Source organism: Lupinus angustifolius, unplaced genomic scaffold (assembly GCF_001865875.1).
Source record: "Lupinus angustifolius cultivar Tanjil unplaced genomic scaffold, LupAngTanjil_v1.0 Scaffold_45_34, whole genome shotgun sequence".
Taxonomy (NCBI): Eukaryota; Viridiplantae; Streptophyta; class Magnoliopsida; order Fabales; family Fabaceae; genus Lupinus; species Lupinus angustifolius.
Genome location: NW_017721785.1, coordinates 25,282 through 43,507, shown reverse-complemented (window position 1 = coordinate 43,507; position 18,226 = coordinate 25,282). Strand labels below are relative to the sequence as shown.

General features: G+C 30.6%; 2 protein-coding genes across 3 annotated transcripts; both read right to left on the bottom strand.

Moving 5' to 3' along the window:
- Nucleotides 1-953: 953 nt before the first annotated feature.
- Nucleotides 954-5,130, bottom strand: LOC109338839 (uncharacterized calcium-binding protein At1g02270-like). Of its 2 annotated transcripts, XM_019576175.1 has the most exons (12): nucleotides 4,985-5,130; nucleotides 4,871-4,898; nucleotides 4,536-4,754; nucleotides 4,286-4,390; nucleotides 3,797-3,902; nucleotides 3,369-3,589; nucleotides 3,131-3,207; nucleotides 2,917-3,031; nucleotides 2,692-2,820; nucleotides 2,083-2,193; nucleotides 1,900-2,007; nucleotides 954-1,382 (listed from the first exon to the last, which is right to left on the bottom strand). In XM_019576175.1, the coding sequence occupies exons 2-12, from the start codon at nucleotides 4,871-4,873 to the stop codon at nucleotides 1,116-1,118; spliced, it is 1,461 nt and encodes a 486-aa protein (XP_019431720.1). In that variant the 5' UTR covers nucleotides 4,874-4,898; nucleotides 4,985-5,130; the 3' UTR covers nucleotides 954-1,115. The 2 variants fall into 2 exon arrangements, with proteins under 2 accessions (XP_019431720.1, XP_019431719.1); XM_019576174.1 differs by lacking the exon at nucleotides 4,985-5,130 and having other exon boundaries at nucleotides 2,692-2,817; nucleotides 4,536-4,777; nucleotides 4,871-4,896.
- A 6,412-nt stretch (nucleotides 5,131-11,542) lies between these two features.
- On the bottom strand, nucleotides 11,543-15,982 carry LOC109338841 (ribosome production factor 1-like). Its single transcript, XM_019576176.1, has 11 exons — nucleotides 15,640-15,982; nucleotides 15,461-15,541; nucleotides 14,429-14,524; nucleotides 14,148-14,231; nucleotides 13,993-14,062; nucleotides 13,798-13,880; nucleotides 13,242-13,321; nucleotides 12,857-12,955; nucleotides 12,654-12,762; nucleotides 12,044-12,133; nucleotides 11,543-11,905 (listed from the first exon to the last, which is right to left on the bottom strand). The coding sequence occupies exons 1-11, from the start codon at nucleotides 15,865-15,867 to the stop codon at nucleotides 11,867-11,869; spliced, it is 1,059 nt and encodes a 352-aa protein (XP_019431721.1). The 5' UTR covers nucleotides 15,868-15,982; the 3' UTR covers nucleotides 11,543-11,866.
- Between the last annotated feature and the right edge of the window lie 2,244 nt (nucleotides 15,983-18,226).

Sequence of the window (18,226 nt, the reverse complement as noted above, 5' to 3'; positions counted from 1 at the left end):
TTTGATGATATGTTCTTACCTTAGATAATTTGGCTAAATGTTGGTTATAATTTTACTTTGGTTAATGAGAAGAACGATTGAAAATGGAAATGTTGCATTATGGAGGAGAATAATACTAATGGATATAGTGGCAAGAGAAGACACGTTTGTGCTAAATGTAGAGTTGTTAAGATTGGTTCTATTTTTGTTGATGGATCTATAGCTTTGGTGGTTGAGATGATGGATCCATAGCCATAGTAGTTGAGTTAATGGATCCATAGCCTCAGTTTTCGTGTTGATGGATCCATAGCCTCAGTTTTCGTGTTGATCACAAAGGCTTACATGATACATATAATTTATGCCTTTGGACAACTTCTTCCATGCAAAATAGCTACTGATACTTCTGGCCAATCTAAAGGCTCTGGTTTTGCTTAGTTCGACAATGAAGAGACTGCACAAAATGCTATTGATAAGTTGAATGATAAGCAGGTGTAGGTAGGTTATTTCTTAAGGAAGCAAGATAGAGACAATGCTCTTAGCAAGACAAAATTCAAACCTATCAGAAATTTGATGACAATGAGTGGTATGTTCATAAAGCTATGAAGGAGAGCAAGAACTCAAAGGACGTTTTCAGAAGAGTATAAAAGAGGTTGCTGACAAATATCATGGTTTATGAACTTGGATGATACCATCGGTGATGAAAAGCTGAAAGAATTACATGATCATACAAGCTGAAAGAATTACATGAACATATTATTTGTATATCTCAATGTTCATCTAAGCTCATATCAACAAGAATTTTCCATGAAAAACTGTGTAGAGACCATAGACTGAGATACTCTTCCCCCTTCTGTTTTGGGGTGTGAGAATGGGATAAAGCTCCACATATCCTTACATTTAGAAGTACCTTACAAAAATATAATATAATTGCATAACAAATAAAATAAGAGCAGTTATAATCAAACAATATCAACTATAGGCATACATATCCATTTCTTCCATTGCAAAAACATATATACATTACTCAACCATTGCCAGAAAAAAATGGCAGGGCTTACCACAATTAGTTACAGATATTCACTACTTTGGAATCCACACTCATACAAATTAACAGTCTCTGTGAGCTACATCATATTTCAACATATATTGGCATGAACTAGCTGGCTACAATATTGTGACACAGAACATCTCATCCTTGCTGGTGAAAATACAGCAGTGAGTATAGCATGATCAGAAAGAGAGTAGTTTTCGGGCCACAGTCCTTTCTCCACTTCACGAGGAGACAACATTGCATTCTTCACCTTAAAACCAATGGCTTCCTCTTCATTTGTATTAGTATCCTCCATTGACCCAATCAAATTTCCGAACACATGCTCTGGACATTTAGAATTCCAAATCTTTTGCTGCAAAGTCAATAAATAACTATCAACATTTTATTTAATAGAAGTGCATTTGCTCTTATCACAAAACAATATTTAAGCACACTACATTAGATATATGAAAGTGTATGCATGCTCATAGATTTGGACAAGGTAAATTCAAGGTTTAATTACTCTGTAGATCTTTGTACTTTTTATGGAATTTAAATAGGAGTCGAACTAAATTTGCAATTAAGTTCCTCATACACTTTTCCCTTAGGATTTCAGTTAAGTAATACATCCGTATGCCATTGTGAGTACTTGAATTTTTTTGGAAATATTCAAATAGGTCCCTATGTTTTTTGAGAACTGTAACAGAAAAGTGTCTGGAGGACCCAATCACAAATTCTTTGGTCAGGGATGCAATTACAAAAAAATTAGTTCACGAACTTATTTGAATTTAACTTAGAAGTACAAGGTCAACTGATTAATTTAACCTAAATTAAAATACAATGATCACAATAAATCATCGAAAGTGAAGACATACAATATTTATTGTTACCTTGAATTCTTCATAGTCGATGACACCATTTCCATCAACGTCTGCTTGATTCCATAGATCTTGCAACTGTTGGAAGCACAGTCCATAAGGGACACCAATTAACTTTGCCTGCAACAGTTCTGATATTGTTAGTCTAGCCATGGGAATATTATAGCAGCTTATATTAGCGAATAATGAAAGTACCTTATGGAGAGCTTTAGAGAAGCTAAAATATGTGACAGATTCAACACAGTGATCACCCTTCAGAAAGGCAAATGCATCATCTTCAGACAATGTAGCTTTTCGTAACTGATACTGAAATCCAAAGGAGGGGGAAAGAATTAAGCATCAGATGCAAAGCTAAAAGGGTCATGCACATGCACGCATAATCTCATTACTTCTTTACAATTACAACACAATGGAAGTCTTATGATTATGAAGGTCCATAACAAATTAAAGGGACTGTACCATTGTTTTTAGGTGTTGGAGAGTCCAACTCTAAATACATCATTTTTTCCTACTATTGTAATAATCAGAAATAACACTTATTGTAATAATCAGAAATAATACGCATGATTGGTGATACATGCATATCAACTTTTACAGCACCAATTTATTTAATAAACTAAGATTTGTTAATAAGTATGATTGGTGTTGGATATTTCATCTTCTATGAAAAGCTCATCCATAGATCCTATTTCTTACATCTCTTATGTGTCTCATACCTTAAGTTGCATATTTCGTCTTTTAAAGTGTGAAAGGCACCTATAGAAAGACGAGTAAAAGTCTACCAAAACGATGAGTATCACTTACCTTTAGCATACTAAATATAGCTTCAGCCCAACTTGTCTTCAAGGGTTTACGTGCTTGGTTAGGATTGCAAAGCCAAATGAAGTCAACACCACATATGTTTCCTCTATGATTTCGATGACTAACCCACTGCTACATTAATGGGAAAATATAAATATGTTAAGATTATGCTTTTTACACTGGCAAAGCATTTGGTTGAGTTTAGTATCCAATAGGTGAGGTTTTGACCTTGTTGGAATCTGCATAACTGTTAGTATATTGACTAGCAATATCATATGAAGATACAAACCCCTGTGACATAAGAAACTTGTAAACATGCCCACGCCTGCTTCCGTTCCAGTCACTGCATTCGATTGAGAATGAAGTTCACACAATAAGGACGTCTGAAACCAGTACTCATATCACATACGAACATCATACGAAAAATGAATAACAAACTCACCCACTAAGTATAATAGGCATAGGTTTGAGCCTGTTTTCTCTCTGATACAATTCCACAAATTGCAATATTTGGTAAACCTACAAGAAGAAAAATGAAAGCTAAGGTTTAGAATTGAAAACACAAATGAATGGACAGTCCCATACACGAGGCTCTGACCTGGTGGGTTCTAGGGAGGGTAGATGTACACGATACACAAATGAATAAGAAGAATAAATTATATTGCTTCGGTTTCACATACCTGATGCAATCTCACTATACAAAGACTTGAATCATGAGGAAATAACAAGTGTGTGTTGATCACCAAAAACTCTTGGTGAAAACTGCCCTTTTGGTTTTGTGAAAAGGGGGAAACTGACTTAACATGTAACAACTGAGCAACTCGATCACCAAAATCATTTAAGAACAACTCTCGGTTATTCACAACACTTAAATGTTCTTTATGTATAGCAGTCAGCAAACCTGCATCATAAATATGAGCTTTTAAGCAACAGAGCAACAAGTTTACATGGAGTAGCATAGATTTTAGTTTAAGAGAAAAAAGAAAACCACACTAACACATGGAGCATTGGTACTAAGTACTAACCACCAGTAACAAATGAGGTACTGCAGTTGGTTATCCTAATATTTAAATGGGTTGGAGGATGAATGCTATTGTCATAAACTTACCATCTCCACGATTATTGGTTCGAGCAAGCTTGAAAAGACAGTAGCCAGCATCCCCAAGTCTCTCCTCATACATGTCAACAAGTTCTTCATTTCCGACCCAAAACTCCTACTCGTGAAACAATCATCATAAAATAGAGTAAGTAAGGGCTGGTTAAGGAAAACAGTGATCCATATAGATTGGTCACTACAAAAGATATGTATATGACTATATGTTACCACAGGATATAATGCACTCTCCTAACAACCAAAGACAAATCTCAGTGATGGTGTAGTTCCATTCTCTTCATATCGAACTGATAACACGGTAAGTTCAGCTTATAAAGGTTATACATGAACCAACCAATAAAAGTAGCTTGCTAACCGTATCTAACAAAATTGTAATGGTTCCTAACTTAATGAAACTAACAACAGCATTAGTAGATGACAACCAATAACTACCCTGGCATATTTTTAGTGAGTGTGGTAAAAACAAAAGAGATAAATAGCTACCTGGAGGCACATTATGGAAGATGATTCAGAAAGCAATGAATCCAATATCCTTTCATTCCTAGCCATCCACAATGGTCTGAAGTCACTTTCTCGGAGGACGGGGTTCTGATTAAAATAAAACGCACAAGAAAGAAACAAACACAACAAACTCAGTTAAGCATTCAAATAACATAGAAATTGAGACATAATTCATCACACAACATGAATTGCAGGATTGTAAAAACTGTGGGAAAAGAACAGAAGACAATACTTGTGGGTCAATCCGTTTGTAAATAGGAGCCAAGATATTGAAAGTGGTGAATGAAACATAGGAAGTGTCTCTGTCCACCTCTGCCATTGAGGGAAAGCACACACTACTATTCTTTCTAGAAAGATCTTCATCACTGTTATCACCACTGATAACATTATGAGCAGAACTGTTCCCTCTTTTCAATTTGAACATAGCAACATTAGAACCTCCAGCTACTACCTGATATTCACTCATATCAATATCTATAATTAGCAACCCAGATAAAAAATTCCCTTTTTGAAGACCCAGATGAGAAAAAACAAAACTTTCTAGTTTTAAGAGGGAGAATCACGTACCATTCTGAAAATCCTGGCCACTGTGAAAAGGGTAAGGAAAAAGGTTCTGTAAACGTAAAGGTATATGGTTTGAGAAGAAATGTGAAATGGGTAAGTGATTTGAGGAGCGAGAAATGAGTGAATTGAATAAAATGTAGGTTCTATGATTTTGCCACCACTCTTTTTCGTAGGTTTGTCATTAATGGTAGTTATATAGATAAGAGTTTTTGGATTCTCCTCTGGTTAGGTGAATCTAGAGCTAACAATGGAGACAATAGAGTCAACTGGGTTACAACATTATACTATGTGCCAAATGTGACGTAGTAGTACCATTACAGAGACATCTCTATTCCAAATCATATTTCCTACTAATATTCAAAATAAAAATAGAAAAATAATAAATATTTTTTAATTAATATAATATGTTTTTATTATTTTGGGACATAATTTAGAATATAGTTTGAAAAAACAAATCATCACAAAACTACCTTACTATTGTGCTAATAAGAGTTTAATACATTTTTACTATGGTAGGTTACTTTTTTAATAAATGTTAAACTAATGTGTGGTAACATTTCAATTTAATTATATTATAAAATTAATTTGTAAAATTTCAATGTAAAAAACATATTAAAATTTTTAATTTAATTTACAGTGTTATATGTATATTTAAAACTGAGAGGGATATTGATAGACCAAAAAAAGATTAGTTAGTTATCTTAGAAGTAAATGAATATACTGAGATATACAAAAAAGACATATATAAACTTATTTATATGAACGTCTATTAGTCTAATTAAAGATCTTATAAGATAATCAACTTTTAAATTAATAAACATGTTACATGCTACTATATATTATATAGTTCAAGCTTGTTAAAGGTAAGAGCTAACCTATCATTCTTCAAAATCTGAGAATATTACATGTTTTTGTATCAATTGTTATACATAAACTATTCATTTTTTATTTATCATAAACATTTTTAATTTTGCAACATAATACATGAGATTTTGGTACAATTATTGGTTCTCAATTATGGAAGGATTTCTCAAAATAAGAAATTTGGATGGAAATTAATAACAAGACTTATGATAGGGTTTTAAAGGTATATTTTTTATGTACATAACAAAAGTATATTTTCTAAGAAAAAAAATGTATACACTAACATTATAAAAATATTAATGTATATATCTTTACACTTTATATTATTAATTAATATATAAATATTATACTCATTTTCTAATTGGTTTTCGGAATCAGTTTTTTCATATAGGAAACCATGGATTGATCAATCAAGTTTAGGTTATTGATTGGGATGACACTTTGATTAGTGAAATGAAGTGACTACCTAACATGGCAACAAATACAAGGAATATGGATAGAGGTTAATCTTTTCTTTATCACTATATTTATTATTATTTGCCTTTAAAATCAATCATGATTCATATACCTTTGGTTTTTTACTGATATGATAACGTCCTGGGTTTTGACGTTCATGATCTGATAACTTCATGGGTTTTGACATTGTATATTTGATTTGGGATGAGAACAAGGTGGGTTAGAATAGTGTCCGACTAATGGAGAAGTAAATATTTAACTGCTTATATTTATGTGCTATTTGTGGATTTTCGTACCCATATCCTTGAGTATCAATTTTGATTATATATTTTGTAATAATCAATATATATTGTATATATAAATAATTATTACATGATAAATTAACTATAGTTTTATTATTAATTTTTATATAAGATGAAAAAAATAGATAATAAATAATCTTAAAATGATAAAAAATTAATATATTAATTATTAATTAAAAATTTATTTTATAAACATACCACACTCATAAGCTATTATTTAAATTAAGTGCTAATGTTAAAGTTGGATAATCAGTTTAGTGTATGGTTGAATTTTTATAGAACTTGGCCAAATTTGATTCATGTTTTTTGTTAAGGATGGTGGTATTGCTAACAAAGGTTACCTATAATAATGTAATCTGTAACCAGACGGTCAGATAGATGACATGAAGATATATTTTATAATGATGATTTTGAACATTACTATTTTTTATATTTTTTAAATATTATCCTATCAATAAGTCATATGTTTTTCTATCTTTATTATATTGTAGACATAATGTTACACTTAAGGAACTAAGAAATATTATATAGCACAGAAACGCAAGAGTCAAATAGTTATTTATCCTTCCTTCCTTAGATGATATTGATCCCCCAATCATATTATTATCCTAAGGACCTAGAAATCAAAATTTGTGGTTAGCTAAAGTTCACTCGTAATTTGTTGAAAACATTTTGAAAAACCTTAGTTTTTACTTTCTAGAATATAAACAAGACGTTAATATAGTGGTGTAATTAGATATCAGGTAAACTAAAAGGTAAGATTTTTATTTCGGAGAGTGACACTGGTTGATAATGGTAGTCACACACAGTGACGGATCTAGAACCCAGAGGCAGGGTGTGCAATAAATGTCAAAAATTAAAATAATTAATTTCTATATGATTTCACATTTTGAAATAATTGTTGAATGATCAATTCGTTGTCAATGTTGTTGAGCAATATTCGCTAAATATAAATCGCTAGACAATCATTCACACACTCATATTTCATTCGATTATGCAACCTATTTTTTACGATTTTCATAGTTGAGAAAAGAATTTTTTCTATGGTTGGATTGCTAGCTACAAAAGAAGATGAACTAATAGATAGATAATGTATCTTTCACTTTCAACCAACATACCATAAAGATTATTGATTCCTTTCAAATAAGCAAATTCAATGCTGCTATGTATATCAATAATGCAAGTCTCACGTTAATTATCAAATACCACCAATGTTGTTGAACAAAAATCAGGTAGATAAAACTTTACAAATTCAATCAGTTTTGTCATATCAAAACTAGAGAATAAATCGGCTAGAGTCAAACAAGATATTCAAATAAACAGCTGAATATTTGTCTCATAGAAACGATCATGAAGTTTTTTAAGTTGCATATCCATAGTATTATAAATATTCAACACAATAATAATTATTTTGTTTTTCACGAAACATGTCATTTAAAAAATAAATAAATTTTGGACCAGTAGAGTTATAAATAAAAATGTAATATCTATGTATTGTTAGTGTAAAGATTTATACACGGTTACTATGTCATCCACAATTTATTTAGGTTACTTTGTTGAAGAGTTAATGATGATTAAATATGAATAATGAATAATATAAGGACCATAATAGAACTCATATATTGTCATTACATACACTTTTATCTATAAATGATATACATATTTTTTCAAGAAATATATTCAGGGTGTGCATTTGCACACCCTGCAACCTACGCAACATCTTCAATGGTCATACACTCCAAAAGATCAAAAAAGATTAATTTCTTATTCATAATGTAAAGTAATGTTATTGATTATACGGAAAAAAATTATTCACTAGAATGCACCTTTTTGTGTGGCTTATATAAGATGGAAAGTTGAACCTTGCAATAAATTTCAATCACAAGTTGGATTTTGATAGAAAAATAAGGAAAATAGAAAATTTAAGATTTAATAAATACATTTGTAAGATAATTTTAAAGTCTTACATTTTCTTTCCTTATTCTATAAAACTGAATTTGTAAAAGAACCCTTACAATTTGTGTGCCTACGATTCTATGAAAGGAGTAGAGTTACATCTCTTCAACCCACATGTGCTCTACCATGGCCATTTAGCTGGTCCGATCCTTTTGAAATATTTTTATTTTATTTTCATCCTTTGTATCCGTCCATGTTTCCAACTGTTTTTTTGAATGTTGTCGACTGCTGGTTTATTGTTAACAATTGGGCTTATAAAATGCTTGGAACATTTTTTAATATTACCGCTTATAATTCGACAAAAAATATTTAAATTTTTTTTAATTTTAATATATTTTTCAACTAATTATAAGTAAGTGAATATAAAGTGATATTTGGGATAAAAGATATACTCCGTAATATTATAATAGGTATGTAGTTTCACAAATTTCATCCGAATATATGTAAGAAAAATAATCAAGTCTTTACTATATTAGGTGTGGTCGACTACATGAATCAAATGATATCATAATATTTATTATAAATCATGTTCATTCTTACATCAATTAATAAGAATTGTTTGTTTTATTCCATGAATAACACACTATTAATATGCTTGCACAAGTCACGATAGAGTCGGTGGAAACAGATTAAGTTAGACTAAACATTGTCTTAAACAGACTAAACATATATAGCATACAAGAGTTGGGGTTTGGTCTATTGGCATATTAAAAAAAATTCAAAATTTATGTCTACCTGCTAAAAAGTTATGTCTAACTTGTTAGTCTCTTTTAAATGACCTAAAGTCTGATCTATTAAGTTAAATATGTTTTTTAAAAACTCGACCGTTAATATGTTCACAAAAAAATCTAATATGATGATAATAAGCCCTTCATGGGCCGCCTAACCTATTTTTATGATTATATTAAAAAAAACGACTTCGTCCGCCACTCTTCTTATTTACAACTTCATTCAATATTTTCAGTTGCTACACAACCAAGGATGGATACGCAATCGAATGCCAACCTTTTAAATCAAGGATAAAGAATAAGATAAGGCTCAATAATGAAGAATAAGATATTTTTATTGCTTTTCAAGCAAAGCATAGATTTATGTACGGCATAAGTAGGGGAAATACAAAGCAATTGGGACAGAATAAAGTAATATGACCCACTTCAGTGTATTGAAAGGACCGTGTCACTGTGTCAGCTTCGATATCTATTCTCAATCCATCTCATATAAGGGACAAAAATAGGCTGCTATGACAAATGATATCCTAAATTATATTTCTTGCCAATAATTTCGAAGTAAAAATAAAATAAATATTTAATTTTTTAATTGATATAATATATTTTTATTATTATATAATATATTTAAAACATTCATTGATACAACAAATCCTTATTCTTCAGTTCATTATATAACTCAATCATTCCTAGTATCCAACTAAATCATTCCAAGTAGTGTTTAAAGTAGCTTCTAGTCTCTATATCATTTTTGTTAACGTTTCACATATTATTTTATAATTTATTATATATATCAATAAAAATAACATATATTTTCCTCATAATAATAAATATATTTTTTATTTGTATCCTATAACCTATCACATATTTTTATATTTTATAATATTAATATAATTCTCTATCATTCGATAGGGAGTTCATATTTTCTTATAAGAATAAACATATAAATATTGTTGGGTAGAGAGTATTCTTAAGAAGTAAGTAAAAGAATGTTATTGCGCAAATATGTTTATATCTATATGTGGAAAGAGGTTCATTAATACCTTAACCGCAACGGTAAAGAGACATACGATGACAATATGGTTCATCTTTGATTTCAAGTGCCAAGCATAAAATAGAATTTTGAGGTGAACTTTTAGAAGCTGAAACTTTTTGTAGAAAGCTGAAATGTGTATTTTTCTTTTGGATGTCAAAGAATTCCGTGAATGCATACAACTTTATTACGATACCATGAACATGTATATTCCTTCTATCTATTTCTCAACCCATGTGAAGTTTTCCTTTTAAAATGACATCGAAGATTTTTGCTAATTTGATAATAAGATAGGTCCTACGACCAAATTCACTTATTGCCATAAGAAATCCAGAATAGAAGTTTATAATGAGGAATTGTATGCTATACATTATGTATTTGAAAGTAAACCAGTACTTTAAAGATATTAGACTATTAGTTAACCAAACCCAAAATATAAATCTTGTAAGTCAGAGGCATGACACTAGTAGCAACCATATTCACATTTCAGTATAGTTAGGTACTCATATTCTTTAATAAAATAATACGAACTTTTCTAATTAAAAATGAGAGAGGATCCACTTACTCAAAGAGTAAATTTAAAAAACTTACTCTACATCTTAGTCATAAATTTTAGGAAAATCCAATAGTTAGATTTACTTACTAATTCAAAGGAATTCCTTAGAATTGATGGCTAAGATATGAAATAAACTTTTTAAACTTAGAGTGATAAGAGGCTATATTTCTGGGAGCAAACTCCAGGCGAATATAAAGCGCATGGATACAAGTCCTGCCTTGGAATGAAAGAGAATTATGAATCACCTTTGTCTACGAACAAAGAAGATATAAATAATGTTACTAGGAATCTCATGAAGAGTTCGATAGTGACAGACGGGTGAGTAACACGTAAGAACCTGATCATGGGAGGGGAACAAGATCCCTTCTCATTAAAAGTGTCGACATTTAATATGTACTTGCACAGATAGTCATAGCTTAATATAAAACCACTATTCTAATTAAAAATAACAAATATCTTCAACAATTACACTGTCTCCTGATTCTAATTAACACGAAATAAAATCAAAGTTCAAGATTTGCTTTTTTAGGTGCTAACAATAGATTTTTTTAAATCAATTCTTTTACTTTTCAATCTAAACAGACAACTTTGTATACTAAGGCTTTTTACGTTTAATTTAAAAGCCCTTAACCATTTTCAAGTTTTAACTCCCAATTTTTTGGATATCATTTTAACGTTAATTGAAGTGTTTAATTTGTACCCCCCGACTAGAACGACGTAAAGAAAATAGCAGCATTGTTGAAGGTTAACACAGTAAACTTAAAGAAATTACAAATAACAATATTGTCACTGGGAATTGATGCAGTAATTGACATCAAAATAAGAAAAGAAATCATATGCTTAGACCTTAGGGAACTGGTCTATGGTACAAGCGAACTATTTCAATGTTAAATTATATTTAAATATAAGAATCATGCAAATTTATCACGGGTATACAGAGATAATAGGGACTTTAGCCACACCCCCTCCCTAAAAAAATTAAATAGTAATACACCAACATTATACAAAATGAAGTTAAAAGATTGCAACATCTTCAAAGACCCTCTTTACCATCTAAACTCTAGTTCAGAATAAATGAAGTACCAAATGCAACATTCTCATAAAAACTCATAGGAAGAACCTCCTTCTGCTCGTGTCCATTTCCGGCTACAAGAGAAAGAACAATTAGAAAATATGATAGAAAAGCAGGCACGGTGAGTTAGAAAACAATAGAAAAATGCTTCACAAACTCGGTCAAACCAGGAATTGAAAAGGAAACATAGAATTGGTTAACAAGTAAACTACCTTGTGAACCCACTCATATTCTCCACCTCTAGTATCAAATGTTCCATGCTGCAAGCTAGTTAACTTCAAGGTGAAACGAGGGCCGCATTCCTGCATTTTAAAAGTTAAGTTGTAGCAGCAGAGGCAAGTTATGAAGTCAGGAAAAAACAGCCAATGCAAAACTTAAACAAATCAGTGAATAGTGAATACTTAAATCCTCGAAGTAAAATGAATTTAAATTGAGAGTAGACGCATCTTTAATGTAAGAATTTATATTTTTCGTGAAGACCACTTTTAGTGTGTCATGATCACATTTATAGTTTAACTCTAGGTGTAAATACAAATTAAATAACTAATAACTCGTATAAAACACATTACATAATAATCTTCATAAATCTCTCCTCCAGAATACCCGTCTGATCAAATATCACCCTTAATCACAGAATCTGAACCATCAGTTCTGTTTAAATCTAATACTTAGTATGACAAACGATACAACACTACTATTATAACTGACATTTTGGCACACAAGAAAAACAAAGCGGAGCAGTGGAAAGCATAAAACACAACTAAACTATGACGTGATAATTCAAATTCAGTTTTAAATAAGAGCTGACAGCCTGACACTAACCTGAAGACGGGCAATTGCTTTGCGTTCAGGACCAGTGACACTTGCTCCATCCTTGTCCTTTTTATCTTTAGAGTCGGTCTTTTTAACTTCTCTAGTTTCAAAAATGTACCTGAAGTATATGATTAAAGACACCATAATGTCAATCACTAATATTGTCAAACAAATGACCACATAGTAGCTTGAAAAGCCTTATGAATATATACCGGTGATGCCGGAAGAATATGAAGTCTCTCTGGTTGTGGAAGGTGACTACTCGTCGACCCTTAAATTCTGGATCTTGTGGGAAAAGTGACTGTATCAATCTGTTAAAAAAAGAAAATCAACAAACAAGGAGTTAAAATATAGGTTGAAGGTTATAAAAAATAATAACACAGAAGCATCATGAAAAAGAAGAGATATTTATTACTTAAAAACGATAATCACAACATAGGAAAGATGGCCTTAAATTCACCTTATCCTTTTACATAACAATTTCTCTTAAAAATAATTGACAATTGGTAAAAAAAACTATTTCAATGGTATCCTGCCTCTGAATATGACAAAATTCTACATTACTAGTAACATAAAATAGAACAAGAAAATGTTGACCTTCCAACTCGATGCCCTAGACGTGTTGTAAAATTATTCAACACAAGCTCAGGCTTGTGACTGGTTGGATTTCCATGATTCTGCGAGAGGGCACGAAATGCAAAATAAAAATTTAAATACTTCATTTTTCATTAACATAAAACAACATGCTTAATCTCGAAACATAAAAAAATGTACCAAACTCTTATTTTCTAACCTAGGTTGAATTGCAAACTGGAATTCATCTTATATTGGTAAAAAAAATACAGAACTTACAAATAATTTATTTCTTATAGTAAATAAGGAATTCATCTTATATTGGTAACACAGGTTGCAGAACCTATAAAAATTTATTTCTTATGTTCATCACTAAGCTAGAAAGAGAAAATGAACAAAAATTAATTTCCAATGGCGATATCTTAACTTGACCTGTTATAAAATCTTATTTTCTCCCTCTCTAAGATTTTAAGTCATTTTTTACTCATATACTGAAGTAACTAAACTATGGAGGTTATTGTATGCCAGCATCAAGAAGAAGACTGAATACCATTAAATTTATAAACAAAAAACATCATACCTTCAGATCCTTGCGTAACACAAGCTTTGAGAGCTTGAAATGAGCAGTAGGGCCATCAGGTACGCCGATGATTAAGAGAGCATCTGCAGTTCATAGGAGCAAAGAATTGAAAAACCTATAAGCAAATTTACACTGAAATCTGAAGGAAAAGGCCTAAAAACCATATAAGACCTTCACTAAAAAAGCAACATCTACCTGGTTCCCTCCGGTTGGTGTGAACAACTACAACAGAAGTGAAGTCCTTATTCTTTGCATATTCTACAATCTGCAATCCACATTTAAATTATAAAGTATTGAAGAAATGAACTAAGCTCCATATTTTACTCATATGGGGAAAAGACACTAGGCACCTTTTTCAAATCATAAGTTCCTCTCTTGTAGTAATGTGCATTTGGTATAACTGAAAGTAAATCTGATATAAAATCAGGTCCTCTCTGCAGATTAAGTCAGATTTCAACCAAAAGATGGAAACATGTTAGTATAATAAACAAGACACAGTTTCCTCTGACTCTAGTACTCCTAAACGTTACAAACAAAGAAGGCATAAAATTTTTTACTGGAAAAAGGGTATATATAGAAGCATACTTAAGACAAAGTTGAGATTGCAAACATTAGCTTGTAGGAGACATACCGAAGAATTGAAACGGCAAGTGGTGATTAATATCTTGGGAGTTTGTTCCCGTTTCAAAATTGAACTGAACTCATCAGCATCATTTCCAGCAAATAACTTCAAATAAATATAATCAATGTGTCACCATAAGTAATTTAAAAAAAATGATTGAATAGTTGCAATGCAGCATATGAATAAGAAAGGGACAGTTCTCCAATTTGTTAGAAACCATCAACAGCACTAAAGAGAAGCCTCCCATAAAAAACTAGAATCTACCCAACAATAACTTCAAATTCATCTACAAATTCCATAATTTATAATCTTCTACTGCTCCCCTCCTTTTCCCCATATATCTTCTCTTGTCCTTAGATTACTTACAAAATCAGATATGAAACCTGCTTCAAGTTACATTGTGGGATTAGAATCTGTATTCCGTAGCACCCACTCTTCATAGATGAATTCTCTTCTTCGGGACTGTTTGTGAGGGGGTTTTTGGAGGGCAGTGGAGGGAAGAGAAAGGCCTTGGAGCTATGAAACACACTTGTGAAAGGACTCTCAAGTCTTCCATTTCCATTCTTTCCCCTCCACAAATCAACTCGCAAACAGACCCCTAGAAAACTGAGATTACCAATACAACCAACCTATAATTCTATTATTAAATACTAACTAGTATGCTTGGGCAACAGATTGAGGAACTAAATGGTGATTTCTAATCGGAAATTTTATCACTATTGAATTCCAATATATTAAATAAAATAATAAATCATTCTCTAGTAAAAACCTTTCAATCTTTCACTCCTTACCCATCGCCCAAAATCATGCTATTATAACCTTAACTAAAGTTAAGGATATTATATTAGTAATACTTAATCCGCAATTACAAGGTTGAAACCTAATCTTAAACAGAGTCCATACACAAGAAAAGCTTGTTTTGAAAAATATACATCACACAATCTACTCAACAACAGAAAATATAACTTCAAATCAAATTGTAACAAAAATACATTACAGAATGAAAGCAATTAATTGAACAAATAAGAAGAATAAGAAAACCTCTTCATCATCAGGCTTGCAAATAGTCTCGTCCAATTCCCTAGTGTTCTCAATGGTGCGAGGTACCATCCTCTCCGGAATCTGCATAAACGCAATTCAAAACAAAATAACAAAATCAAAATCAAATAAAAAATTAAAAAAAAATTGAATCGCATCGCATGGAATAGAATGTTGAGAACCTCTTCACCGAGCTCGAGAGCTCTCTTCTCAGCAGCATCTCGAGCTTTATGTTTAGCAATCTTATCAAGCTTCTTCTGGCGTTTGAGCTTAGCGTGAACTAGTGATCTTTTCTCCTTGTTCTTGATCATGGAAGGAAGAAGTTCCTCTCTCTTCGTTTTCTTCATATCAGGTTTCTTCTGACCCTCATCGTTATCTGAATCATCGTTCTTCCTCCTTTTCCCTCCCATTGTTGTTCGTGCAAATTGCACAAACTACTACTCTTGAGTTCTAGGGTTTGGGTTTCGAAGCAGAACAGGAAGAAAGAAAAAGGCAGAAGAGTGTTTTTAAGGTGGTTAGGGTTTTTCTAAAGGGAGGGGGGATATCATATATTATGACATGTATACTAAATTTGTTTTATTTATAGATTTATAAATGAAATTTGAATTTTTTAATTACTCATCATATCCCATATGTTGGTATAATGGTTTCAATAGACAATCTACTGATTAAAGTATTAAACTAAGTTGTGGTGAAGTTAGATATATTTATATATTATTTTAATATTAGTATATTAATGTTGAAAAAATTATAAAGAAGATATCATTAATTCATTATCCTTAAAAAAAAATTAATTTTTAATGATAATTGATTACCGATACAATTCAATTAAAAATTGGTCAGTATAAACTTTTTAACCAATTTTAATAAATATGATTACATGATTAGTATAATTTTTTACGGTTCAAATACTACCTTTTTTGCAACATTGATGCAAAGATAATTGAATATCAAACTGTTTTATCATATTTTACTTTTGAGAAAAAAGTGTATAAAATTTAAATACCATCATTGTGTCATTTATTATTTATGTTTTGTTATTATTTACTATTAAAAAAATAATACAAATGAAGAGTGAATAGTATATTGATTGTATATAAATATTTACACTGATAAGACATAGATATTACATTCTTTACTCTTTTTTTTTGCTCAAATTATAACTATTATACATTATTATTGTATGCTCTCTGAAAACTAAATCAATCATTATTACTTATAAATATTTAAAATTTTGGTTCAATCTGTTTAGCATTTATTTAGGTTACTATTTTTAATATTTTAGCATCGTAATTTTTATTTATTGAATTAAAGTTATACCTTTCAAAATGACAATTAAAAATAATTGAAATAATATAATGAATTGATTTAAAATAAATAAATTCTTTAAAGTTTAAGCTAAATTTGTTCATTTATTTATCAGGTATATATTCTCACCAAACCAATCAACTTAATTAACCGACATTGTAAGATCAGGTATTAAGACCACTTTATTAAATCGAGTCATATAGAGCTTGAACTTGGGTCAAGTCATACAAAATCCGCTTATCATGTTTGAAAGGTAAGGATTAATTTGTGAATTAGCACTACGTCAGATATCATAATAAACAACAGTCATTCAACAACACAATTTTGAACGATGCTATTGAAAACAAGGTAGAAGAACATTGACAGAGCATACTAAAGCATGCATCGTCAATGTGTGTAACTTCAACAGCGCATTCTTGACACAACGTTGTTTGAACATCATTAACATTACAACGTAATCGTATTTAATAGAAAGCGAAGTTGAAGATTACATAGTAACAACACTTTCTTAATTATGCGTTGTTGATTTTATACGACATTTTAAGTGTTAGATATATTAATGGTTGAGTAATTATGCGTCACTTCGTTTGTTGAAATATTAATGGTTGAATGGTTATGTGTCTCTTCGTTTGTTGAAATATTAATGGTTGCTCATCTATAAATATTGTGATTCACTTCATGTTATATTTCATCAGTAAGAGAATGTGTTTCTATAGGAGTATGTTCAAAATGTTAAAAGTTCTAAAGTTGTGTTTCTGTTTTAGAATCATGTCAATGATGTCTTTAACATCTTTTTATTTGGCAAAAGGACCCAAATTTCAGAAGGAAAGTGACTGTTATACAAGACTTGCGCTAGATGATGAAGATTTAATTTGTAAATTATTGAGTTCATTGATCTCTTTCAATTTTTTCAATTCATTTATTTCCCACATTGAAATCTTTTGATTTTCAAAAAGAGCTCAGATTTCAGAAGGAAAGTGGATGTTATACAAGATTTGTGTGAGATGAAGATTTGTGTAGAGGAGTCGAGGAAAAAATTATTTCCTTCATTGAAATCTTGTCAAAGAGGGCTTTAACATCTTTTGATTTTCCAAAAAAGCCCAGATTTTAAAAGGAAATCAATAAACTATTACACAAGATTTGTGTAGAGGAGTCGATGAAAAAATTGTAGAAAAGATTTGTTTCTTTTTAGTTGTATTATTCATCTACCAAATCATTTAGTTGATTATATTCGCATGTACCAAATCATTTAGTTCATTATATTTGCATGTACCAAATTATTTAGTTCATTATTATGTATTTGTCTCTCTCAATGAATAATAAAACAATTATTTTGAATATTAATTTCTATTTTTTGTTAATTATTTGAATGATTATTTTCTTCAATACTTTAGTTATTCCATATTAATAAACATAATAAACAAATTAACAATACTTAATAAATACGAAAACAAATTAACA

Bases quoted from the DNA above. Each gene is read 5' to 3' on its own strand.
- LOC109338841 (XM_019576176.1), bottom strand. From the start codon at position 15,867: ATGGGAGGGAAAAGGAGGAAGAACGATGATTCAGATAACGATGAGGGT. The intron at 13,322-13,797 runs GTATGATGTTTT...GCCCTCTCGCAG, and splicing joins TGTTACGCAAGGATCTGAAG to AATCATGGAAATCCAACCAG. The intron at 12,763-12,856 runs GTATATATTCAT...CATATACTTCAG, and splicing joins ATATTCTTCCGGCATCACCG to GTACATTTTTGAAACTAGAG.
- LOC109338839 (XM_019576174.1), bottom strand. From the start codon at position 4,769: ATGAGTGAATATCAGGTAGTAGCTGGAGGTTCTAATGTTGCTATGTTC. The intron at 4,391-4,535 runs GTATTGTCTTCT...TATTTTAATCAG, and splicing joins ACAAACGGATTGACCCACAA to AACCCCGTCCTCCGAGAAAG. The intron at 3,208-3,368 runs GTATGTGAAACC...TTCTTCTTGTAG, and splicing joins GTATAGTGAGATTGCATCAG to GTTTACCAAATATTGCAATT.